Here is a 21584-nt window from a genome sequence, read left to right as displayed (position 1 = left end):
GCCAATAAACTCTTCAACTGCCTGCGGTCATGCGGCTGAGTGCCTGGAGGTGGACGTTTAGTATTTGCCCCCCCCACCACCGACCTTCTAAGTAGTCACCAACTCTGAATTCCATCCTCAGACAAGGAAGCCCAACTCTCCCACCCCCACGATGCAGCCCTCAAGGCCGCTGTGGCAGAGGAGGAGAACAGCTCATAGCGACTTCTCTCCCTTACCTGGCGCGATACCTAAAGAAGCTTTATAATTGGCCGGCCTCCAGAGTCCTCGATGTGGAAAGATACACGCAGCCGGAATGGCCCACGAGCACCGTGAACAACCCGCCACAGCCCAGTGGAAAAGTACCAGGGCTGACGGCCCGGCTAGATCTGTGTGCCCAGAACCACGGACACTGCTTCAGTTTCCTTTCCCCACACCGGCCCTGGGTAGGAGGGGGGCCAGGCTGCCCTACAGTACCTGTGGGTCCTCCAGGCGGCTGATGTCGGGGTACAGATAGAATTTGATGCCTGCGCCTGCACCGGGCAGCGTCAGTCCCCGGACCAGCAGCACCAGGAGCATGGCAAACGGGAAAGTGGCGGTGAAGTAGACGACCTGCAAGGGACGAGAGCGATTTAGGGGGCCTGCTGCTGCTAAATTCGAGCATCCTCTCCGAGGCAGGCATTCTGGAGCTGAGCTTGATATTTCCCTTGCTGGGTGACTTTGGGCATGCTGCTTACCTTCTCTGGGCCTCAGGTGCCTCACCTGTAACCTGGGTATAATACAAGTACCTACCTCATAGATGTACTGAGATTCAATGAAAAAAATCTATAAATATATACTAGGCCCGGGAAATACAGTGAACCAATCCCTGCCCTCATGGAACTGACATTCTAGCAGGTGAAGAAGGAAAATGCACAATATGACAGTAAACTATTAAGTGTGTATGCCCAGTGGTTGGCCCACAGGACGTAGCACAGATCAGCTAACATTCCAACCATTAGTATGACTCATGGCTCAGAACCAGGTAAGTGTAGGTTCAAATCCCCGCTCTGTCCCCTCACATGCTGTGTGAACTTGGGCATGATGCTTAACCTCTCTGGGCCTGTGGCCTCACATGTAAAACGAAGATAAGAGTAATAGGGCTTCCCTGGTGGCACAGGGGTTGAGAGTCCACCTGCCGATGCAGGGGACACGGGTTCGTGCCCCGGTCTGGGAAGATCCCACATGCCGCGGAGAGGCTGGGCCCGTGAGCCATGGCCGCTAAGCCTGCGTGTCCGGAGCCTGTGCTCCGCAACGGGAGAGGCCACAACAGTGAGAGGCCCGCGTACCACAAAAAAAAAAAAAAAAAAGAAAGAAAGAGTAATAGAAGGCCCTCATTAAGGGATTAGGCAAGGATTCAATGGAATGATGCTCATGATGTGGTCAAAACAGTGTGTGGCACTTAGGTGGCCACTTAGGTGCTTGAGCAAGAAATGGGGCCTGTCGTTGGCCATGTGATTGTGCAGGAAGCAACAGGAACTTCTGGAGAGGGGAAACAAGGATGGGGAAGGCCTCCACTTCCTTGGAGGTGCAGGAGGCCACAGCCTTCCCTGGGTCACACAGCACGTCCCAGGCAGGCCTAGGTCAATCAAGGTGGGGACCAGAGATGACCCGGGCCAGGCCTTTCCATCTCCAAGGGCCTTGCCCTACTTTCTCTACTCCTCCTGTCCCGAAAGCACCAGCCTTCATACCTCCCGTAGCCTCAGTTCGTGGATGGATTTTCCCAACTTTTTCTTCAACACAAGAAGTTCCCGGGCAGGGTTTACGCCTGAGAGGAGCTCAAAGATGCCTGGCTGAATGGACAGTGAAATCCTGATATTTCAGCAGGGCACCAGCTGAGCCAGGCCTCCCCAGCACCAGCCCACTTCATGCTCACCACACCCCCAAATCGGTACGTTGGCTAACCTGCCGCTGGAGAAGGAACTGAGGCTGGGCAGGGCTCCCAGACTTCTCCAAGCCACCACCGTGCTCAAGGCCTGCACCCAGCGGGTGGAGGGTCAGCCCCGAGCCAAGGCATGAGGCATCTTACTGCAAGGTGCAGGACATGCAAAAGTCCGTGGTGACCAGTGGAAATGCTAAGACTAGCTCACAGAGCCCCTGACCCCTTCTGAGGGCCTTGGGGCCAGGGGCCCAGGGAGGGACCACTGCATGGCCAATGCACCCATTTTACAGGTGAGGAAACAGAACAGGATGAAAGGCTCGTGGTGTTGGGGGAGGGGGCAGTGCCAGAACACTGCCAGGCACTTCTGGGACTCAAGCAGGTAACAGACACCGATGCGGGGGGTGGTGATAGAGCCCTGAACCTCACCCAGCTGCCATAACGGAGCCCAGTTCTCAGACAGCCGCCATCCCTCTGAGTAGAAACAACTAGCAGGGGGCTTTGGAAAAAGGCAAGAAGGAAGCTTTCAGGGACTGTCGGGCTCAGCTACCTTCAGTCAATACCACCAGCCAGCATTTATTGAGCGCTTACTGTGTGCCTAGTGCTAATCCAAGTGCAGTGACTTCTACACTCACCTGGTCCTGCCCTAACTCCATCTTGAAAGCGAGGAAACTGAGGCCCAGAGAGTCTGTCCCTCGCCCACAGGTCACACAGCACTTAAGCAGCAGAGCGGGGGTGGCCTAGAACCTCCTCCAGTGACAACAGCAGGGCAGTAAAAAGCCCTTCAACGTCTGGCAGTTCATTCAATCCTCCCAAAGGCCAGAGGGAAGCTGCACTCCCCAAGGGCTCTAGGGCTCAGGTCAGAATTCAGGCTCAGTGACAAGCTTGCTGTGAGACCTTGGGCAAGTCACTGCCCCTCTCTGGGCTCCATTTCCCCACCTGCCAAGTTGGGGGACTCAAACCAGCTGGGCTCTAAGGTTTCCTCCAGCTCTGCCAGCGGGAGGGGTGGAGTGGCCAAGAGGGTCAGCTGGGGTTGCACAGACTGGGGTCCGTATGCACCTCTGCAACCTCCCAGCGGGCAGCTTCCCCACTCACCCTAGCAGCGGGTCCTCCTGAGGGTCCCAGGCGAAAAAGGCCACCCTCCTTCCGCCTCTGCCACACCCTCCCTGGACGCCCCTCTCCCCCGGGCCTCAGTTTCCCCAGCCACCTTACTCTCTTCTCCCGAGGCAGAGAGCCCTCCATTTCCCAGGGACCAGAAGGCAGACGCGGAGGGTGGAGGCAGGTCAGGAAGCCACGGAAGGGGTGAGAGAAGAAAGAAGACCAGCCCGCAGGCCGTTCCTCCCTTCCTGCCGACAGGCTCGCCGGCCCCTAGCTCAGGGCCCGGAGAACAATGGCTGCTGACAGCGGCCGGGTGGAGGGTGGAGGGCGGAGGGCGGAGGGCAGCTGCTTCAAAGCCTGAGGGCCCCCTGGGCTGGGCGGGCGTGGGGCTGTGGCCAGAGGGCTTTGTGTCACGGACACAGGACACCTCCCGGGTGGGGGTGGCTTCCCGTGTTTCCACGTATTTAATTCGTTTCACAAGCACTTATATAGCGCTTGCTGTGTGCCGGGCGCTATGCCAGAGCTTTATGCGTGTTAACTCACAACTGGAAGAAGCAGAACTATTATCACCTGCATTTTCTAGATGAGGACAGGGAGGCCCAGTGAGGTCATGTCAGCTGCCCGGGGGCCCAGGGCCAGTAGGTGGCAGAGGTGGGATGTGGTCCAGGCCAGCTGGCGTGCGTGCGTGTGTGTGTGTGTGTGTGTGTCCGCTGTCTTCCCCAAACCCAGAACAGGACAGCCCACCTGGTCATGCCACCCAGCCGCCTCTTTGGAAAGACACCCTTATTTTGCAAAATTTGTCGCTGAGGACAAGCCCCTGAGAGCCATTCTCTCAACTTCTCTGTGACTCTCCGGGGATGCCCGTGGGAGACTCTGGTGCCAGCCGCCACCAATGGGCCTCTGGCGGGGGCCCAGCAGGCCTTGCCATGGGATGTGGTATTTTTCCACTCTTGCTGGCAAACCTCCGTGGCTCCTCTGAGCCCTCGACCCAAAAGCCCTGTGGCCCAACTGCCCTGGAAACTTACAAGGACAACGCTACCTCATTCCTTAGGGACGGTAGGGAGAGGGTGGCTAGCCAGGCAGCGGGGAGATGGGCTTGTTTCCTGCTGTCCTGAGCTTCCTTTGAGGAGAAGGCCTGGGCAGCGTGGGTCACTCATCCCAGAGACCTGGGGCCGAGGGTCTGGGACCAGCGCCTGGGCAGGTCCTGAGGGTCCTCACAGCACTCCTGTTGGGGGGTGGGTACCGCTACTCATTTCACACAAGGGGAAACCGAGACTCAGAGGGGGGAAAAGGACTGGCACCCAGTCATGCTGGCTATAGGGGCAGAGCTGAAATCCCAAACCAGGTCTGGCTCTGCCGGCTGCCCCTGCCTGTTTCTAAGCACTGGACAGAAGAGCTGCCTTGGAGGCTGGTGATGAAGAGGCCAGCGCCTGTGTCGTGTCCGGGACCAAACTGCCATTTGGGTCCACAGAGCTGCACTTCCTGTGTGAGGATCTGGGCCTCTGTGTCACCTCCCTGGACTTTACGTGCTGGGACTCGCGTCGGACACGACCGTCAGCCCAGCACAGGACTGAGGGCAGAGAGCAGGCAACGGGCACTGAGGCTAGGAGCTGGGCTGCCCGAGTTCAAATCCCACCTCGGCCACGACAACATGTGTGGCCTTGGGCAAGTTCATTAACCTCTCCGCACCTCTGTTTCCGCATCTGTAAAATGGTAGTAAGAGCCACACATACCTTAGGCATCAGGAGATTAAATGAACTAATAATTAATAATCAGCACTGAGAACAGTGCCTGGCACACACGTGCCACAGAGCATCTGCCGCCATTATCTCAATTTCTTGAATGAATGAAGCGGCAGCAAATTCGGGGCCAAGTGTCAGACCCTCAGAAGGCTGAACATTACAAAAAAGGGAACTGAGACCCAGAGAGGCAAAGTGATTGAACTCAGGTCCTGAGCCTCCCAGGACCCGGCGCTCCTCCTTCCACCCCCTGCCGCACCAGGGTCAGCCACTGGAGCGAGGCCACGGCCAGGAATGAGGCCGTCCTGCTGCCCGTGGGCCCAGCCCCCATGGCGGCTGCGAGCCTGGTCTGTGGCCAGGGCTGGAAGTCCCGGCTGGCGGTGGGCGGGTAGGCAGGCGGAGGGGCTTGAGGAAGTCCACTGAGCCTCACTGTGTTTGTCTTGGCTTCTCCCGGCTGGCCCAGGCCCTGCTATTGTTCTGGGAACCACACCCGCCCCTGGGGGCCTGGAGCCTCGTCTCTGGGGGTGGGCAGGGGGACCTCTAGCAAGTCACGTCCTTCAGCCCGCCCCCGATGCAGCCCCATACCCTCTCCTTTTCGCGTTGACCCTACTCTCCGGCCCCAGCAAGTGTCTCAAGCGCTGCTCACTGTTCCTAGGGGACATTAGCTCCTCCATCAGACTGGGGGTTCCCAGAGGGTCTGGTCATTCACACCTCCGGGCCTCTGTACGGCCCACCCTCACTTCCTTCAGATCCTTGCCTCGAAGTGCCCTTCTCGGAGAGCCTTGCCTGGCCGACCCCCCTTGAAACTGCACCCGACACTCCTGTTTTCCTCCATAGCTCTTGTGGCCAACTGACGCCTGTATGGTTTACACCTTCCCCTTGTTGCAACCAACAAGTCTGTCAGTTCCTGGACAGTAGGGATTTCTGTCTGTTCTGTGCACCTCAGGCCCCATGCCCACGGCAGCGCCCGGCAGATGGCAGAGGCTCAAAGCACGCGTGCGTAAGTGTGTCTGCAGCACTGCTCGGGACCAGGGTCCACAGAGCTTCCTGATGGGCTCGCCTCCACGTGGGGAGCAGGGACAGAGGGAAGCAGGGACTGTCGCTTACCGCACAGTCTGTGCCGAGCACTGTGCCGGGTGTTGACACAGCTTGCTTTAACCCTCACCCATCTCTGGATGAGGAAACTGAAGCTCAGAGGGAGGGGCGACCTTGGACGAGTCATTAACGAATCCCAGCCCAGTTCCCTCACTGTTTAAAGAGAGGTGGTAAGGAAACAGCTCGCACACAAGATGGTGGAGGACATGGGACAAGACAGGACGCGCGTCCCAAGGAGCGGCGGGAATACGCCACGTCCCCTCTTCCTGCCTGTCGGGGTGGGTGATGTCAGCGGCGGGTGTGCCCGTGCAGATTTCTGAAGCCTGGCCCGCTTCCTTTCCAGATTGGGTTTTAGGGTTGCAGGTGACTCTACTCGGAGAAACAGGCGGAGGGTGTGGGCGCGCAGGCCTCCGTGCGCATTCTGCCTCCACCACCGGACACCCACCTCCTGCCCGGCGTGTCCCTGAGTACTGTTGGGGTCTCTTCAGATCCATGACTTTGCCTAAGGGCCTCTCTGTCTGGGGTGAATGTGTACAGCAAGGCCCCTTCTCCAAATGACTTCACCCACTGCCCATCGATGTCCCTCAAATGCCACCTTAACTTACTCTTTTGACCTTTGAGGGCTTTTTGATCTTAAAGAGATTTTCCCCCTATCGAGATGCAAACGACAGGGGTCGGGGCATGATAGGGGCATGTAGGGCAGATCAGCCAACACCTTTGCTGTGGCTTAGTCAGTGCGCTGGGTTCACACCTGTGATCCCAACAGAACCCTCTGCACAGATTTCTGTCATCAGAAAAACTATGATATCATATCAGCCAGTGTCTTGGTTACCAAGGTAATTGCTGTGCTCTGCTAACAGGTAACATTTTTGTTACAGGCTAACATTTTCATATTGACAATATACCAGCTACACCTAAAACCTGAATTATAAGGTAACATTTTAATTATCAGCTACCACCTTTGCTAATAGCTAACATCTTGATCATCATGTAATATATTAAACAGCAGCAGATACTTTAGTTACAACTAACACTTTGGTTATGAGCGAACGACTTAATCATCAGTGAAAGCTTTCCTTAATAACTAACATCTTAGCTACCAGCTGAAATGCAAATCGTCAGATAATTCAGTTAATCTGATTTAGCAGCAAAAATCCCAGTTGGTGCTTCTGAGACCTCAGTGTGCATTTGGATTATCTGGGGAAAGTGTTCAAATGCAGCTTCTGATTCTGTTGGTCTGGGGTCAGCCCACAGGTCTGCATTTCTAACGAGCCCCCAGGGGATGTTGAGGCTACAAGGGTGCATGTGGCCGGAGAGCAGCTGGTAATTAACAATGCAATTACCAGCTAACTTATCAGTGGCATCTCCAAGGTTTGTTATCTGCTAACATTCACACTGCTGCCCACTCCCTGATGGGGAGCCAGTGGTGTGTGGGAGCTTGTGCAGGCTCAGGAGAGCTGAATTTCAGGAATTTTTTGAGCTGGCCGTTGAACCATCAATAACTTGTAATTGGACCTGGTGGGAATATTTAAATCATGAGGTGGGCAAATGCCACAAACCAGGGCTCTGTATTTGCTGGGAGGACTGGTTGATCAGGACCAGTTTCGAGCAGGAAGACCTGGGGGCGCGGGAGACGGTCTCTGCGGAGGGCCAGTCTCCATGAGGCAGGGGAGGGACAGGAGCCCAACTCACTTTGCCGGTGGACTTGACGCCCTTCCAGATGCAGAAGAAACAGACCAGCCAGACGAGGAGAAGGCAGAGAGCAAGGTCCCACTTCAGAGCGCCCAGTTCGTCAATTCCAGAAGACAAGCTCAGCACATTACGCCTTCAAGCAAACAGAGACACAAGTCAGACGGGGCCCGAGAGAGCTGATGCTTGGATTCCAACAGGCTGGGGCTCAAATCCTGGCTCCAAGCTGTGGAATCCCATTGACCTTGGGAAATAGTTAACACCTGTGTCACAGTCGTGGGGGAGGCCAACAAGGGTATAGCTTCGGACTCCTGAGTCAGGCGAACCTGGGTTCTACCCAGCCAGGCCTCGGGCAAGTTAAGTTAAACCCCTAAGCCTCAGTTTCCTCATCTGTGAATTGAGTGCTGATTCCTGTGTGATTGATTCTCGGCAGACACTTCCTCAGTGCCCACTGTGGGCCAAACACTGGGTTCCAACTGGGCTCCACCATGCAACCACTGACTTGGGGCTAGCTACCCAACTGCCCGACCTCAGTCTCCTCATCTCTAAAATGGGAACAACTACCCTCCCCCAACATTCTCTGTCCTGTCCCTCTTTTATTGTACTCGCCCCTGTTTCTTACCTGGATCTCTCTCTAAAAGGTAAGCCTCAAGGGGGCAGAGTGTTTGTTCTATCTGTGGCTGTAGGACACTCACACACCTTTTTACACGGTTAGGAGAAAGCCCACTCGAAGTATTAGCTACTGGCCTGGGATGCAGCCAGCAGTCGGTAAACCTCAGCGGTTGTTACTATCGTGGCGCAGAGACCCCAGAGCAGCTCCGGACACCTAAGCAGTGCCGTTTCCTCCCCTGCTCCCTGCCAGGGTTGTGAAGGGCTCAGGAGGAGGTGAGTGGACGGTTTGCAGGATAATCAGCACAGGGCAGCCACCAACCCCGACTAGCATCACATGGCAAAGCCTGGCTCTTTGGAGTCCAAGAAATTTGCTGACCGAGGCAGACGCACGCAACACCTACTCAGACACACCCCCGAGGGGCAGGAGCCTTCTGAAGCTGGGTTGGGATGACGCAGGACGCTGCAGCCGAGAGACCACGAGACCTAATGCCCAGAAAGTGTCCCCATGGTCCCAGAGCTCCGACTGCTGTGGCAGTGACCAAGGGCAGCCACGCCGAGCACAGGGACATCGGTCCACAGGGGTCACTGCCACCGAAGTCACAGGAGTCACAGGAGATGGGGGCTCGTGCTCCCTGGGGAGAAGCTGGGTTCCGTCTAATGAGTCAGCTCCCCGTTCGAGGGCCACAGTCTCAGGCAGGAGAGGCAGGAGGGGCGTGCGACCTTGCCCTCAGTTTCCTCTTTTGTAAAACACGAACACTAGCTCCTGCCCCCAGACCATCCCCAGCTCTCAGTTAGTCTGTGGGATGATCCCCACGGTCAGGGCTCGGAAGGCCCACTGGCCCAGGACACTTTCTCATTGCTTTTTCCTTTTCTCCCAGAGAAGCTTCAGCACGAGGACCTTGAATAAATCCAAGATTCCCGCCTCAACTGGCATTCAAGTGAGGCCTTTCTTCTGGTCACACCGACATTAAGGGGCTCCATCAACGAGCTTTTCTAATTTATATCATCTGGTCCAAGGACTAGACGTCACTTGCCCCATTTTACAGATGGGGAAAACTGAGGTTTGGAGAACCAATCATCCACGGACACACAGCCACCAGGTGGCAGAACTGCCACCCTACACCCGGGCTGTCTTGATCCCCAACGCCAGTGTTCTCTGGACTCCACTACCTTGCCCCTCTGCTTAATAGAGAAAACAGAGCCTAAACCTTGAAAAGAATCTCTCCGGGCCTTGCTTCAACAGGGGTCACTGGAGCCTCAGGGCAGGGGGCATCCTCACAAGGCAGGCTGTGGGCCAACCATGTCCCGGCTGGGGCCCTGCCAAGCACGTGGGTTTGGTGGCTACGGCAGCTTTAGAACAAAAAGCCCTTCCCTGTGCAGCCTCCAGAGCTCGGCGCCTTCAATGAAAGCCCAGGGCCTGCTGGGCAGCAGCCAAGGCCTCCTTGTGAATGGGCTGCGTCGGGTAGGCACCTCTCCACCGCCAGGCACACCATCCCCGTGCTTCCAGGGAGGCCTCCCATGATGCTCCGGACGACCAGCATCCTTCTGTCTCCCAGGCCGTCCTCTTACACTGGACGTCACCCTCAGGTGAGAGTCTGTCTTGCCTACCAGACTCTAGACACACCACGGCAGGCACACAGCAGGCGCTCAGCCAATGCCGAGGGGGTGCCCAGTCACAAGGCGGCCTTTCCTTTTCTCCTTTAAGGCAAGTTGGCCAAGAGCTTGAAACCCCAGAGCCCCAATTCTGACCACACCCAGCCCGCGCTCAGGTCACTGGTGCCCTTCTGCGTTCTCCCACCACCGTGCTGGGCAAACCTGTGGTGCCCACTATGGACAGGAGGCTGCCACATGGCCTTGCTCTGGGCAGCTGACCAGCCACGGAGGCCACAAGAGGAAAACTGAGTCATGCACTTGCTTCTCCACTGCTGGTGGCAGTCCCCTTTGCGGTGCCCTCCTGCGACAGTTTAAGGCACGTTTTCTGTGACCCAGCAGTTCTATCCTAAGACTCTCCTACAGTTACATCTGCAGGTGTGGCCAATGATAGGGTCCACCCCCAGCTATTCATCTCCACTCTGTCGGAGAGAGCAAATGATTGGAAACCATCCAGATGGCCATGGGTCGGGGCCCAGCAGGCACGGAGCAGGCTCCTGGCGGAATGCTGCGCAGCCCTTAAGACCTCGGGACTCTCCCTGTGTGCTGATAAGGGGCGACGTCCCAGGGGCGAGATAAGTGAACAGAGAACAGTGCTGAGGCTGCCTCACTGTGCGGAAGGCGGGCACACGCGCTCAGATTCGCAGACTCTGGCAGGACATACAAGACAATGGTGCAGTCGCTGCCCCGGGGGATGCAGGGGCGGGGGGTGGCGTGGGGACTCATTTGGCAGTGAATATGTTTTTTAAACGATTTGAATGTTTTCAACGTGCTCATATCACCTTTATAAAAATTACTTTAAATTCTAAAAAATGCTTGCATGGGGCCATGCAGACATTCTAGGAATGGAGTGAACTTGTCTCATCAAACAGCAGTTGTCATAACAGAGCCTGATGTAGGCTCGGGGCCAAAGTAACCGACATCCTTTCCAAAGTCATCTCAGGGATAGCCGAGGAGGCTGGAGACTGTGTGAGTCCATCTGAACCCCTTCTTGAAGGGACCCAGTTTGAAGGACCCTTCCCTGTCGGGCCCGCACAGTCTCAGCCACAAGGCACAGACCAGGGTCTGTTGACCCTTCTCCCTCTGGTGCATGGGAGCGCTCTGTAGAGTACTGTGCCCCAGAGGGACTGGGTGCACTGGCCCTCACCAATGCCTCCTAACCTCGCCTGGAGGCTGCACAAGTTACCCCAAATCTGGCCACATCGCCCCAACATTGCCACCACCCCTGTCCAGGCCCCATTGCTCCCCAGGGCTGTTTCAGCAGCCTCCTCACTGGTCTTCCTGCCCCCACTCTCACCCCCAGTCTGTTCTTATCAAGACAGAATCTGGCAATACCCAAGTCAGGTGATACTCCACTTCTGCTCCACAACCCCCATGGCTCCCACCTACCTGCCCCATATCCTTTTCGCCTCCCTGAATAAGGTGACGAAACAGTCTGTCATTCAGACCCAGACATCTTAAAGAGCCAGGGTGGTGCCTATTAATAAGAGGCTGGGACCACAGGCATAAATGGCACCTGTCCAGGACAAGCTCCGTGTGTAGCGGTCCCATTCCAAACCTCATCCTCGTGGCCCCTTCCCCTCCTCCTTTAGCCACACTGGCTCCTGGAATGTTTCCTGAACAGGTCCAGCATGCTCCTGCCTCAGGACCTTTGAACTGACTGTTCCCTTGGCCACTCATTACATGACATGCCACCCCACCACCTTCAGGTCTCTGTTCAAATGCCACTTCACCAGGGCAGCCTTTCCTGGCCACCCAATGTAAAAAGCATCCCTGGTCACTCTCCTTCCCCTGCCCTGGCTTTATTTTACATCACTTATCATCGGTTGTATATTACAATTTTACTTGTATCATCTGTTTAATGTCTGTCTGTCCTACTAGAATGTCATCTCCATGGAGGCAGGACCTGTGTCTGTCTTGACCACTGCTGGATTCAGAACAGTGCCTGGCACATAGTGAATGCTTAATAGACATTAGTTGAGTAAATTAGTTATACCCATTTGGTTGATGGGGAAACTGAGGCTCAGAGAGGTTCAGGAATTCATCTGAAATTACCCAGATAAAAAAAAATCAACCCTAGGCCTGGTTCCTTTTTCTGATCCCACCCTGGGGAGCAGCCGCCCATGCACTGGGTACCATGCTACCCTTCGAGAGGGGCCCCAGCATTCCAGGCTTCCCTGCCTCTCTCATACAGAGAGGAGGAGACCTAGAGGTGAGTTGCATTCTTGTCCAAGAATAGTAATGATTCATTCCAGGGTGGGATCCAAAAAAGAATCGCCTGGACGTCTGTTTTGAGTCGGCCGCCCCGCTGCCGTCCAGCCGGCACTCAGAGATGTAAATACGTCCTCCGAGTGGGCCAAATCGTTTCCTTTTGACTGCCGGCCAGCCATTTATTGGCTATGGCTCTTCCCTGGAGACTGGCGGAGGCAACAATTATAAAAGAGCCCATCCGCCCCAAGCATGGGGCCGCACAGGGCTCTCTCCGCCGTCTCTCCCTTCCGATAGCTGCAGGGGAAGATTGGCTGAGCAGGGCTTGTTTGCAAATATGACTCATTTCTTTGATTCTAATAAAGTCTAATGATATGTGCTGAGCTCCCAGGGGGCTCTGGAGGAACCGGGGAGGAAGGCATGGCTCCAGGATGATGGAGGGCATTTAGCCAGATCTGGCCCCACCCGTCTTCCAGGGCTGGGGGCGAAGCAGGACCCTCGGGACTGAGGTGACCTCAGAGCAGGGGCGAGCAGGATGAGGCTGACTGCGGGCACAAGCTCTGCTTCCCCATCACAGAGTGATTCAGAGTTAAATTATAAAGCCAGCGTGAAATGACTGTCTCAGGGGCCTGGGCGGCTTTCAAGGGAGAGGGGCATCTCACCAGCTTCCACTGAGGATGGTGCTTTAGCGCTGCAGACGGGGTAGGCACGGGGATCCAGGCCAAAAGAAGACCCCATGCGTAACCTGACAGTGGGGTCACACACACACGGCACAATGTTACCTGTGACCGTGGACTTGCCCTGGACTTACGGCTGGTGGGGACGTAGACCCTGGAGGTGGCGTCCAGTACTGGAGATCAGGGCTGAGCTCTCTGCTATGTCTAGCTGCCTATGTAACCTTGGGTAAGTCACTTAACCACTCTGGTCCTCAGCGTTCCACCTAATAAGTCACACCCAGAGGCTCCATCCTCAGCATAACGCTTGTTCTAGCTCTTTAACACTCAGCCAGGCTGTGAGGTGTTAGGACCACGCTACCTCTGAGCTCTGGAGAGGTGGTGACTGCACTGAGGCCATGCAGCTGGGACCCCGGACCAGAGTCACTGTCCCTGCTCTAGGAGACAGGAGCATGGCCCGTGGCTCTCCGGTAGCTCCTCTTGTGAAACCAGAGCGGGCAGAGGGGCTGGCAGGGATGATCAACCAGGTCTTTTCCTGTCCAGAGCCAGGAGGGAGCCTTAGCTCCGTGGTGTCTTGTTATCTGGAACCCCAGGTGGCTCCTGAGCACTGTCAGGCCTCTTTTGCCGAAAGAAGGGCCAGCTCAGGGACCCACGTGTCTGGTGCAGATGAGAGAGGTGAAGGAAGCGATGGCCGGGGCTGGGCTTTGGCTCAAGGGGCCCGGAGACCAGCCTTGAGAGGATGCTTACTGCTCAGCAGCCCAGTGGGTACCAGCCAGCGACACCTCAGTCACTTCTCAGCAATTCTCTCTCAGTGGAAATCCCAGAGTTAGTCACTGCCGGGCTGGTGGCTATTTTCAGGGGAAATCACATAAGCTAAGTGTCACCTTAAAGGGAACCCATACTCAGCCATACTGATGGCTGAGTCCTCTGAGGCCCTGTATACAGTAGGCGCTTAATATATGTCCCAGCCTCTCTCTCACCAGTGCGTTCCTTGAGTAAGTCTAGAAAACACAAATTCAATCACATGACTCCCCTTCCCTTCTCCTTAGCTTCCGTGGCTCCCCCTCTTAGAGAACAAAGCCCAAATTTACCTGCCTAACATCCAAGGCCTCCATCCTTCTCCCTGGCCCCATGTGTCCTATCCTCCGGCCAAACCAATGACTCATTGCTACTCATATGCTTTACGAACGCTGAGCCTCAGCATGGCTGTTCCTTCTGTCCAGGATGTCTTTCCCTCTCTCTTTTCCAGCCTAACGAACTCCTACTCATCCCCCAAAGCCCAGCTCACATGGCCCCTCCATTTGCAGATGGGGAAATGAGGCCAGAGGGGTAGTGACTTGTTGCTCCAAGCTACACAGCCAGGTGGATGCAAACATGGAATGAATAAGAATCAGCACTCAGTGAGCACTTACTCAGTGTTGAAACACTCTCACTTAATCCTCCCTGGCTGGGCAAGATTATGATCATGGAAAAAGCCATGAGAGGGTTCTAAGCTGAGAAATGACATGTTTGGATTCACAGCTGACTGCAGAGATGCAAAGGTAAGGTGGAGAGAGCAATAAGAGGCCATGCTGGGTCCGGGAGAGGGATGAGGGGGTCCTGTGGGGGAAGGGTGGCAGTGCAAGTGGGGACGGTGGCCAGGCTCTGGATGTACTTTAAATGGAGAGCCAAGAGGACCGGCGAATTGGATGTGGGGTTTGAGGCAGAAAGGAGTTTGGGATGATTCTTAGATATGTTCCCTACTTAAAGGGCCTCTGCAAAAATGGGACAAAATGACAGGGGCAAGTCCCTGGGCCGATGCTCACGGGAGTCAGTTATTCCACACGAGTTCTCTTTCCTTCCCCCTCTTTCATGCCCAAGAGAAGGGAAGGCCCTTGAAGGCAGGTGGCCTCAGCCTCTCCGCTCTCACAGGTGGCAGGCAGGTCCTCTCCTCTCCTCTGTGGACCCCAGTCCTCCTTGGGGTTCTAAAAAGAGGGAAGGTTATGCGTGAATGTTCAGGTGGGCTCACAGAGCCCTGCCGGGGCCCAGGGGAGGGTGTGAAGGCTAGAGCGGGAGGGGAGCCCAGGCGGGTGGCCGACATTCTCTGGACTGAGCAAGTCTATGTGGACCATGCAAGGATTGGGAAGGTGCCTGCAGGACCAGGATGTTTCCAAAGATAAATCCTGTCAATGTCTTCTGGCTCAGGAAAGGGAGCTCGGGCACTCAGAATGGGGGTTCTGGAAGGCAGGAGGCCTAGAAGCCCCCAGGAGGGCCCAGGCTGGGGGACAGGCAGGAGAGGAGGCACAGGTAAGGACCTCACGGCTCACGTGAGCTCCTTCCCAAGAGCCCTTGGGCCTGAGATAGAGGGCACAGCCCCTTTGTAATAGTGGGACCATACGGGCACCTGAGAATGGGCCATTCTTAGTCCCTCTGAAGTTGTCCCCAGGGGGCAGTTTTATCCACAATGAGGACACTAAATTAACAGTAATGGCCCACATTTATCAAGCAGGCTCTCAGGGCTGGCCATACACGACCTTGTTCCATTAGGGCGGCCCTACAACCCTAGGAGGGCAGGGTTATGATCTCCCCAAGCATAGCTGAGGACCCTGAGGCCCAGAGAGGAAAAGGCACCTGCCTGAGTTAGCAGTGGCAGAGCAAGGGTTTCAGCCCAGGCAGCCAAGCCATGCCTGAGGCAACGAGGCCCCGGTGGGCACCTGAGTAGCTGGGTGAGTGCCAGGGCCCTAGGTGGTCAGGCTGTGCCAGGCACGGCAGAGAACGGACGGGGCTGTGGTCTCGGGCCCCATTCAAGTGAGAAGAATGAAGTGCCTGCATTTCTTTGTCTATAAACTCAGCTGTCCAGAGGGTGGGGAGCAAGGGTAGGGGGTGAATGTGTCTGTAATGGTTTTTGTCTGCAAGTGGGAAATATGTCCATGGAAAAGAGCCCCAGTTCCAGGAGCCCGGGTATTTGTGAGCACATACTGAAGGCCCGCGTGTCAGCAGACGGACGTGGACCACCTGGGTAGGCCGACTGACCCTTTCTGGCCTAAGATTCCCCAGGCCTGGTCCTAACGCTTGGCTGGGACCAGCCAGCAATTAACTCCCTCTTCTGTGGGCCTGCTCCTGGGCCAGGTTCTAAGAGGTGGAGAGACACCTTGAAGCAGCAAATCCACACACAAAAGAGAGGGAGTCTCATCTTCTGATCATGAGGGGCCACCCCCTTCCTTAACACCGTCCCCTGCCCCTGGCTCTCAACCCCATGCAAGGCCTCATCTGTTATTTCCAGGATCGAAGCGACTACTGAGCACTCAATTTAATAGCTCATGGAGAGCAGGAAAAGCAATGCACTAATACATTTTTGATTCGTCTCCAAGCACTGTGTTAGAAGGACTTCCCGATCTGTCAGCTAAGAGCTACCCAGACTTCAGGCCTCCATGTTCTGCCTTTCTGATGTTTGGTCTATGTGTATACTTCTGCAGTTATTGACTATATCGTGGAAAACTGCAAAAATGCCCATAATTCTCCATTCCTCTCATCAAGAGACAAAGCCTATTTCCCCAGCTCTTGAGTCTGAGTTAGTCTTGTGGTTGTTTCTGGCCAAGAGGACATTAACAAAAATGGTGCAAACAGAGGCTTGAAAAGCGCTCCTGCACTGGGGCTTCCCCATCTGTTGTTTTTGGAATGCTGACACCTAGGAACAAGCCCAGGCTAGCCTGCAGGGTAATGAGACCTTAGGGACCAGTTCTCTGTGGCACCCCAGCCAGCCAATTTCCAGAAGAGCTACCCTGATGCCCTAAAGCTGACCTACTAGTGAGGGAGCCCAGCAAAGATCAGAACCACTGCCCAGCCAAGCTCAGCCCAAACTGCCAAACAGCAGAACCATGAGCCAAATAAAATAAATGGCTGTTTGAATTTGGGGATGGGTGTTACCCGGCAAATGCTAACTGATACATATTTTTCACTCTAGCTACTCACCTCTTGACTTGAGTAACTACTTCAGCTTCATATATGCATTTTTCTCTGTGCAATAACAGGTTTGATGTGCTAACTATATCTTTTCTAAAATACATTAAGAAAACTATATCATTTTCAGACAACATAAGAACATATACCTGCCTTTGGGAAACAATCCTCACAGAGATCCCATGGGTGTAGGAACGATTCATTCCCCTCATTTGACAGTTAAAGAAACTGAGGCTCAGAAAGGGGCAGTGACTTGCTGGAGGTCAAACAGCCAGTAAAATGGCAGAACTGAGGTTCGATTCCAGGCCTGTCTGAGACCAAAGGCATGGATTTATCTCCAGATCTGTACCCCTCCTTCCACCCACCCCACCCCAAGAGAGTGGCTCCCATATCCCTGGGGAGAAGACGAGGGAGCGGGCTGTCCACTGCCTCCTCCCCTGCCCCCTCCATCCTCCGCGAGGCCAGCCTTACTCCCAGAACTCGGTGACGGGGGAGGTGAAGTTGGTGGTGCTGAGGGAGATCCACAGGCTCTTGTTCCTGCGCAAGGTGTCTTCCAAGCACTGGGGTGTGTTCCAGCTGTGGTTGCAGTTTGCCCAGGGGAGCTCCGACTGGAAGGACTGGAACAGGTAGTACGTGGCCCAGGCCAGGATGATGATGTAGTATATATTCAGGAGGGACACAATCACAATGGAGGCATAGCCGATGCCTGCAAGTGTGGGTAAGCGAGACAAGCATCAGAGGGAGGCCAGACCCACCACAGCCACACCCTGAACCAGAAAACCCCCAAATCTGCAGGCCTGGGGCCAGAAGGGGTCCTTCAACAGTGACCAGCAAATATCTGTAGGATGAATGGATGACTGGATGGATGGATAGGTGAAAGAATGGGTGCTTAGATAAATCAGATTGTTGGATGAATCAAAGGATGTATGAAAGAGGGATAGATTGATGGATGGATGGATGGATGGACTGATAGATGATTAGATGGACTCATAGATGAATGGATGGATGTTGGAATGATGGATATTCACTTTGTTGGATGGATGTATGGATGGTGTTTGAAGGGAAGTTTAGGTAGATGAACGGACGGATGAACGAGTGGATGGGTAGATGGAGGATGGTTGGATGGATAGATGGATTGCCTAACTATTGACTAGTTTAATGAAAGAAAGGTTTAATGGATAGATGGATGGGTAGATTTACATGGATGACTGAGTGAACAGACTCACACATTCTCCCACCCCTGCCAATTATAATCATGACAGTATTACCTTATGAGGGCATACTAGGAACTAGGCACAGGACTAAATGTTATAATAATAATAAAGCTACCACTGGTTTGGGGCTTACTATGTGTACAAAGCACTTTTACATGGCTATGTCGTTTTGTCTTCATAGCAATCCTTGAAGTAAGCATATTATTTCCATGTTACAGATGTGGAAACTGAGGCACAAAGAGATTAAGTGACTTTCCCAAAGACACAAGAATTAGCAAAACGAGGAGTTGGGACTTGAAGCCAGACAGAACGGTTCCTGAAAGGCTTCTCTTCTACACTCTACTGCTTAGAAGCTACTGGCTCCCTTATCCTTTAACAACCCAGAGAGGCGGGAACAGCTATGTGGAATGAGCAGCAGCATCACGTGTACAATGTGCTGGCTGTGACCTGCGTCAGGCACGGTGCCAAGCGGCCTGCGTGAGGCTCCATTGTACCTGGCAAACAGTAGGTGCTCAATAAAAATTTGCTGAACCGATGAACACCAGGCCCCAGGTGACTTTTGTCCCACACTCACCAGCAAACAAGGGGCAGATCTTTTCCCAGCAGGTGATGCCCCCTTCAGAGGTGTACTGGCCTATGATTACCTCCAGGAAAAACACAGGCAGGCCGCCCCCAAACAGGAAAATGAAATATGGTATGAGAAATGCACCTGCAGAGAGAGAAGAACGGGGTGAGGCTCAGGCGGCGGCTGTCACGGGGCCAAGGCTGTAGGTCTCCTTCCCAAGCCCTCCCGGCCAGTGGAATCAGAGGGCATGGGTGAGGGACATGAGGGTAAAGGCCAAACTCCTGGACCTGGCTGAAACTTCTCCAGGCCCTGCCCACCTGTCCAGCCGGCATCACCCTTCCTGGGTGCCCTCTTGCCTTCTGCAAATCTACCAGGTGCTTGAAGTCCCTGAGCCTTTGTTTAAGCTGCGTGCCTGCCCACCTGCCTGCCTTCCCCATGTCCGTCCACCCGAAGAAGGAATGCTCAGCCCTTAACATCCGTCTCAAACGGGCCTCCTCGTTGAAGCCTTCAGCTAGCCTTCCCTGGCCCGCCCAGGGCAGGAAGCTGAGAAGAACTAGTTAGGAAGGGTGATGGGAAGCGAGAGGTGGGCCTCTCCAGCCGGGGGTGGGAGCCAGGGGACGAGGGAGGGGCAAATAATCGGGCAAGGGTTCCTACCTGCTGTCCACTAATGGCTTCAGCGGGTCCATAAACCCTTTGAAACTGTGGGCAACTTGGGTCTATGTGTATGTACTTTGTTCTGGGGAGCGTGTAGGGTACTCATCAGAGTCCCAGAGGCACCTGAGACCTACAAAACGTTAAGAAACCAGGCTCGAAGGCAGAATTTCCCGAAAGGTGGTTCTCCTGACGGGAGCAGCACGCGCATGCCCGGCTCTGCCGGTGCGCCAGCCCTCGGTCATGGGGTGCCACGAGGAGCTGGGAGTGAGTTCTTACTACCAGTTCTTACTGCATCAGCAAGAAAGTCTCCATCGTGTCTAACCAACTTGAACTTCTCCAACAGAAGAGGATTCTAGCTCAGAGCCTTCAACAGGTAAAAAAACAAAACCCAAAAAACTCAGACCAACCAACTAACCAGCAGACCAAACAGAGAATGTACACTTAAAAAACACCTTCACCTAAGTGAAGGGGTCTAAAGGGACAAACTTCCGGTGATAAGTTGGTCCTGGGCGTGTCATGTACAGCATCGTGACTTCCAGTAACAACGTACTGGACTGTGCATTTGAAAGTTGCTAAGGGACTTCCCTGGCGGTCCAGTGGTTGAGACTCCGTACTCCCAACGCAGGGGGCACGGGTTTGATCCCTGGTCAGGGAACTAAGATCCCACAGGCCGCATGGCGCGGCAAGAAAAAAACAAAACAAAAAATGGAAGCTGCTAAGAGAACAAAATCTTAACAGTTCTCATCACAAGAAAAAAAAAAATCTGTAACTATGTGAGGTGATGGATGTTAACTAGACTTACTACGGTGATCATTTCTCAATATAGACATAAATCATATTGTATCCCTTAACTTAAACCAGGTTTTATGTCAATTCTATCTCAATAAAACTGGAAAAAAGTAAAAATTAAAAATTTTAGAAATCTTCACTGTATTTTTTTTTTCCTGGATACCACCTTTCCATTATGGCAAATGATACTGGCTTTTTACATTTAAGGTGGGAAACCAAGCTTGCTTTTGAACTACATTTGGTTTAAGTTAGAAAAGCAAAGGTTAAAAAAGTTATAAAGTAAGGAAGACTGGGGAGGTGCAGAGCTGTGAGGGAATTTACAAAGGGGGCGTGTGAATATCTGAGGCTTGGGAGACTCCGGCCTGGCCTCATGGCACTCTTCAGAGATGGTAAACTGGAGGATCAGAGAGGGTGAGGGATCTGTTCAAGGTAACACAGTAAGACCCTGACAGAACACCACCTGATTCCTAGTCATGCTCATCTCCTGCTTCTGAGGAGTGGGCTGGGGGCTAAGCAGGCTGACCCGGGGGAGGTGAAGGTGGGAGCCTGGAAAGCCAGGCATGGGGAGGCCACCCACGCTCTGGCCCGACCCTTCTCCTCCAATGCCACTCTCTGCCCAGTCCAGGCTCACCTCCACCATTTTTGTAGCAGAGGTACGGGAACCGCCAGACGTTGCCCAAGCCGACGAAGCCACCAGCCACGGAGAGCACAAAGTCAATCTTGCTGGCCCACTTCTCCCTCTGCGGGGGCTTCCCCTCAGCCTCATCCTCAGGCCGTGTGCCTGGGCTCTTCCCTGGGGATGGCTTCAGGATATCCTTGTGGAAGTCTTTGAGACACTGCAGCTTCTCCTTGGTGGCCATGTCCTTCTCGCTTTCTGTGGGGGACAGAACAGAGCACAACGTGCGTCAGTAAGGGACACCCTGTGTGTCTTAACACAACCCGGCTGGCCGGCTCTGGCCTGCTGCCGCCTCGTCTGTCCACTCCTCTGACCTCCTAGGTGATCGGGGGACCTAGTGATCCAGGGACTGACAGGTGCCATTCCCAACGGAAGCAGCGGGGCCCATGCCCGGCATCCCCGAATGTCACACCGCACCCTCCACCTGCAGGGAGATAAGCATGAAGCCACCCAGCCCTGGCAGCATCTCTGCAGAATACAGCACCCTCCAGGCAGGTCTAGGGCAGCTTCCGAATAACAGCCTGCCTGCATTTTCTAGAAATGATCTCCAAATTTCAGATTTGCACAGAGAGCGATGCCTCCCATTTCACTCACACCTCAGCACAGGGCCTGGCCCACAGGAGGTGCTCGTTCCTCACTGTTTAAAGAATGGATAAACACAAACAAGTGAGGAATGGGGTTTCAGGCTGGAATGGAGACGATATTTGAAAACAGGGTTTCCATCACATACAGAAGATGGATGCTTATAAAATATATTTGCAACTTATTAACCAGTCACATCTCTGCGGCATAAGAAGTAAGGGATTTGCACTGGTCAGGATTATGGAAGAATGCCGGTTAATCCCCACGTGTCCAGCCCTCTCTCTCCATGCTCTGGCCTGCTCTGACCCCTGTATCATCCAGGGCCCTGGCCCTCTGACTACCCTGTGGGTTTCGCAAGGGGAGGCCCCAGGAGACAACAAATCTCTAAGCCCCCAGGAGCCGTTCACAGTCACCCTCAGCCCACCCCTGCTGGGACCCCATTTTAGAGGAAGTCGGCCAGCGGCCAGCGCAGCGCCCCTGCTCTCTGTACTTCCTCAGGTCCCCGA

General features: G+C 54.4%; 1 protein-coding gene across 1 annotated transcript in view; it reads right to left on the bottom strand.

The window, feature by feature from the left end:
• Positions 1-21584, bottom strand: part of SLC6A6 (solute carrier family 6 member 6) — an 80639-nt gene that overhangs the window by 21035 nt on the left and 38020 nt on the right. The window contains exons 3-7 of the mRNA XM_082637373.1: positions 20452-20694; positions 18387-18521; positions 17070-17304; positions 7519-7651; positions 454-588 (exon numbers count right to left, since the gene is read on the bottom strand). Of these exons, the coding sequence (XP_082493499.1) occupies positions 454-588; positions 7519-7651; positions 17070-17304; positions 18387-18521; positions 20452-20680 (867 nt within the window). The 5' untranslated portion in view covers positions 20681-20694. The remainder of the gene's footprint in view (positions 1-453; positions 589-7518; positions 7652-17069; positions 17305-18386; positions 18522-20451; positions 20695-21584) is intronic.

Source organism: Mesoplodon mirus (assembly GCF_964341445.2).
Source record: "Mesoplodon mirus genome assembly, chromosome: 12".
Taxonomy (NCBI): domain Eukaryota; kingdom Metazoa; phylum Chordata; class Mammalia; order Artiodactyla; family Ziphiidae; genus Mesoplodon; species Mesoplodon mirus.
Note: the sequence above shows the minus strand (reverse complement) of the source record. Positions and strands in the feature narration are given on the sequence as shown.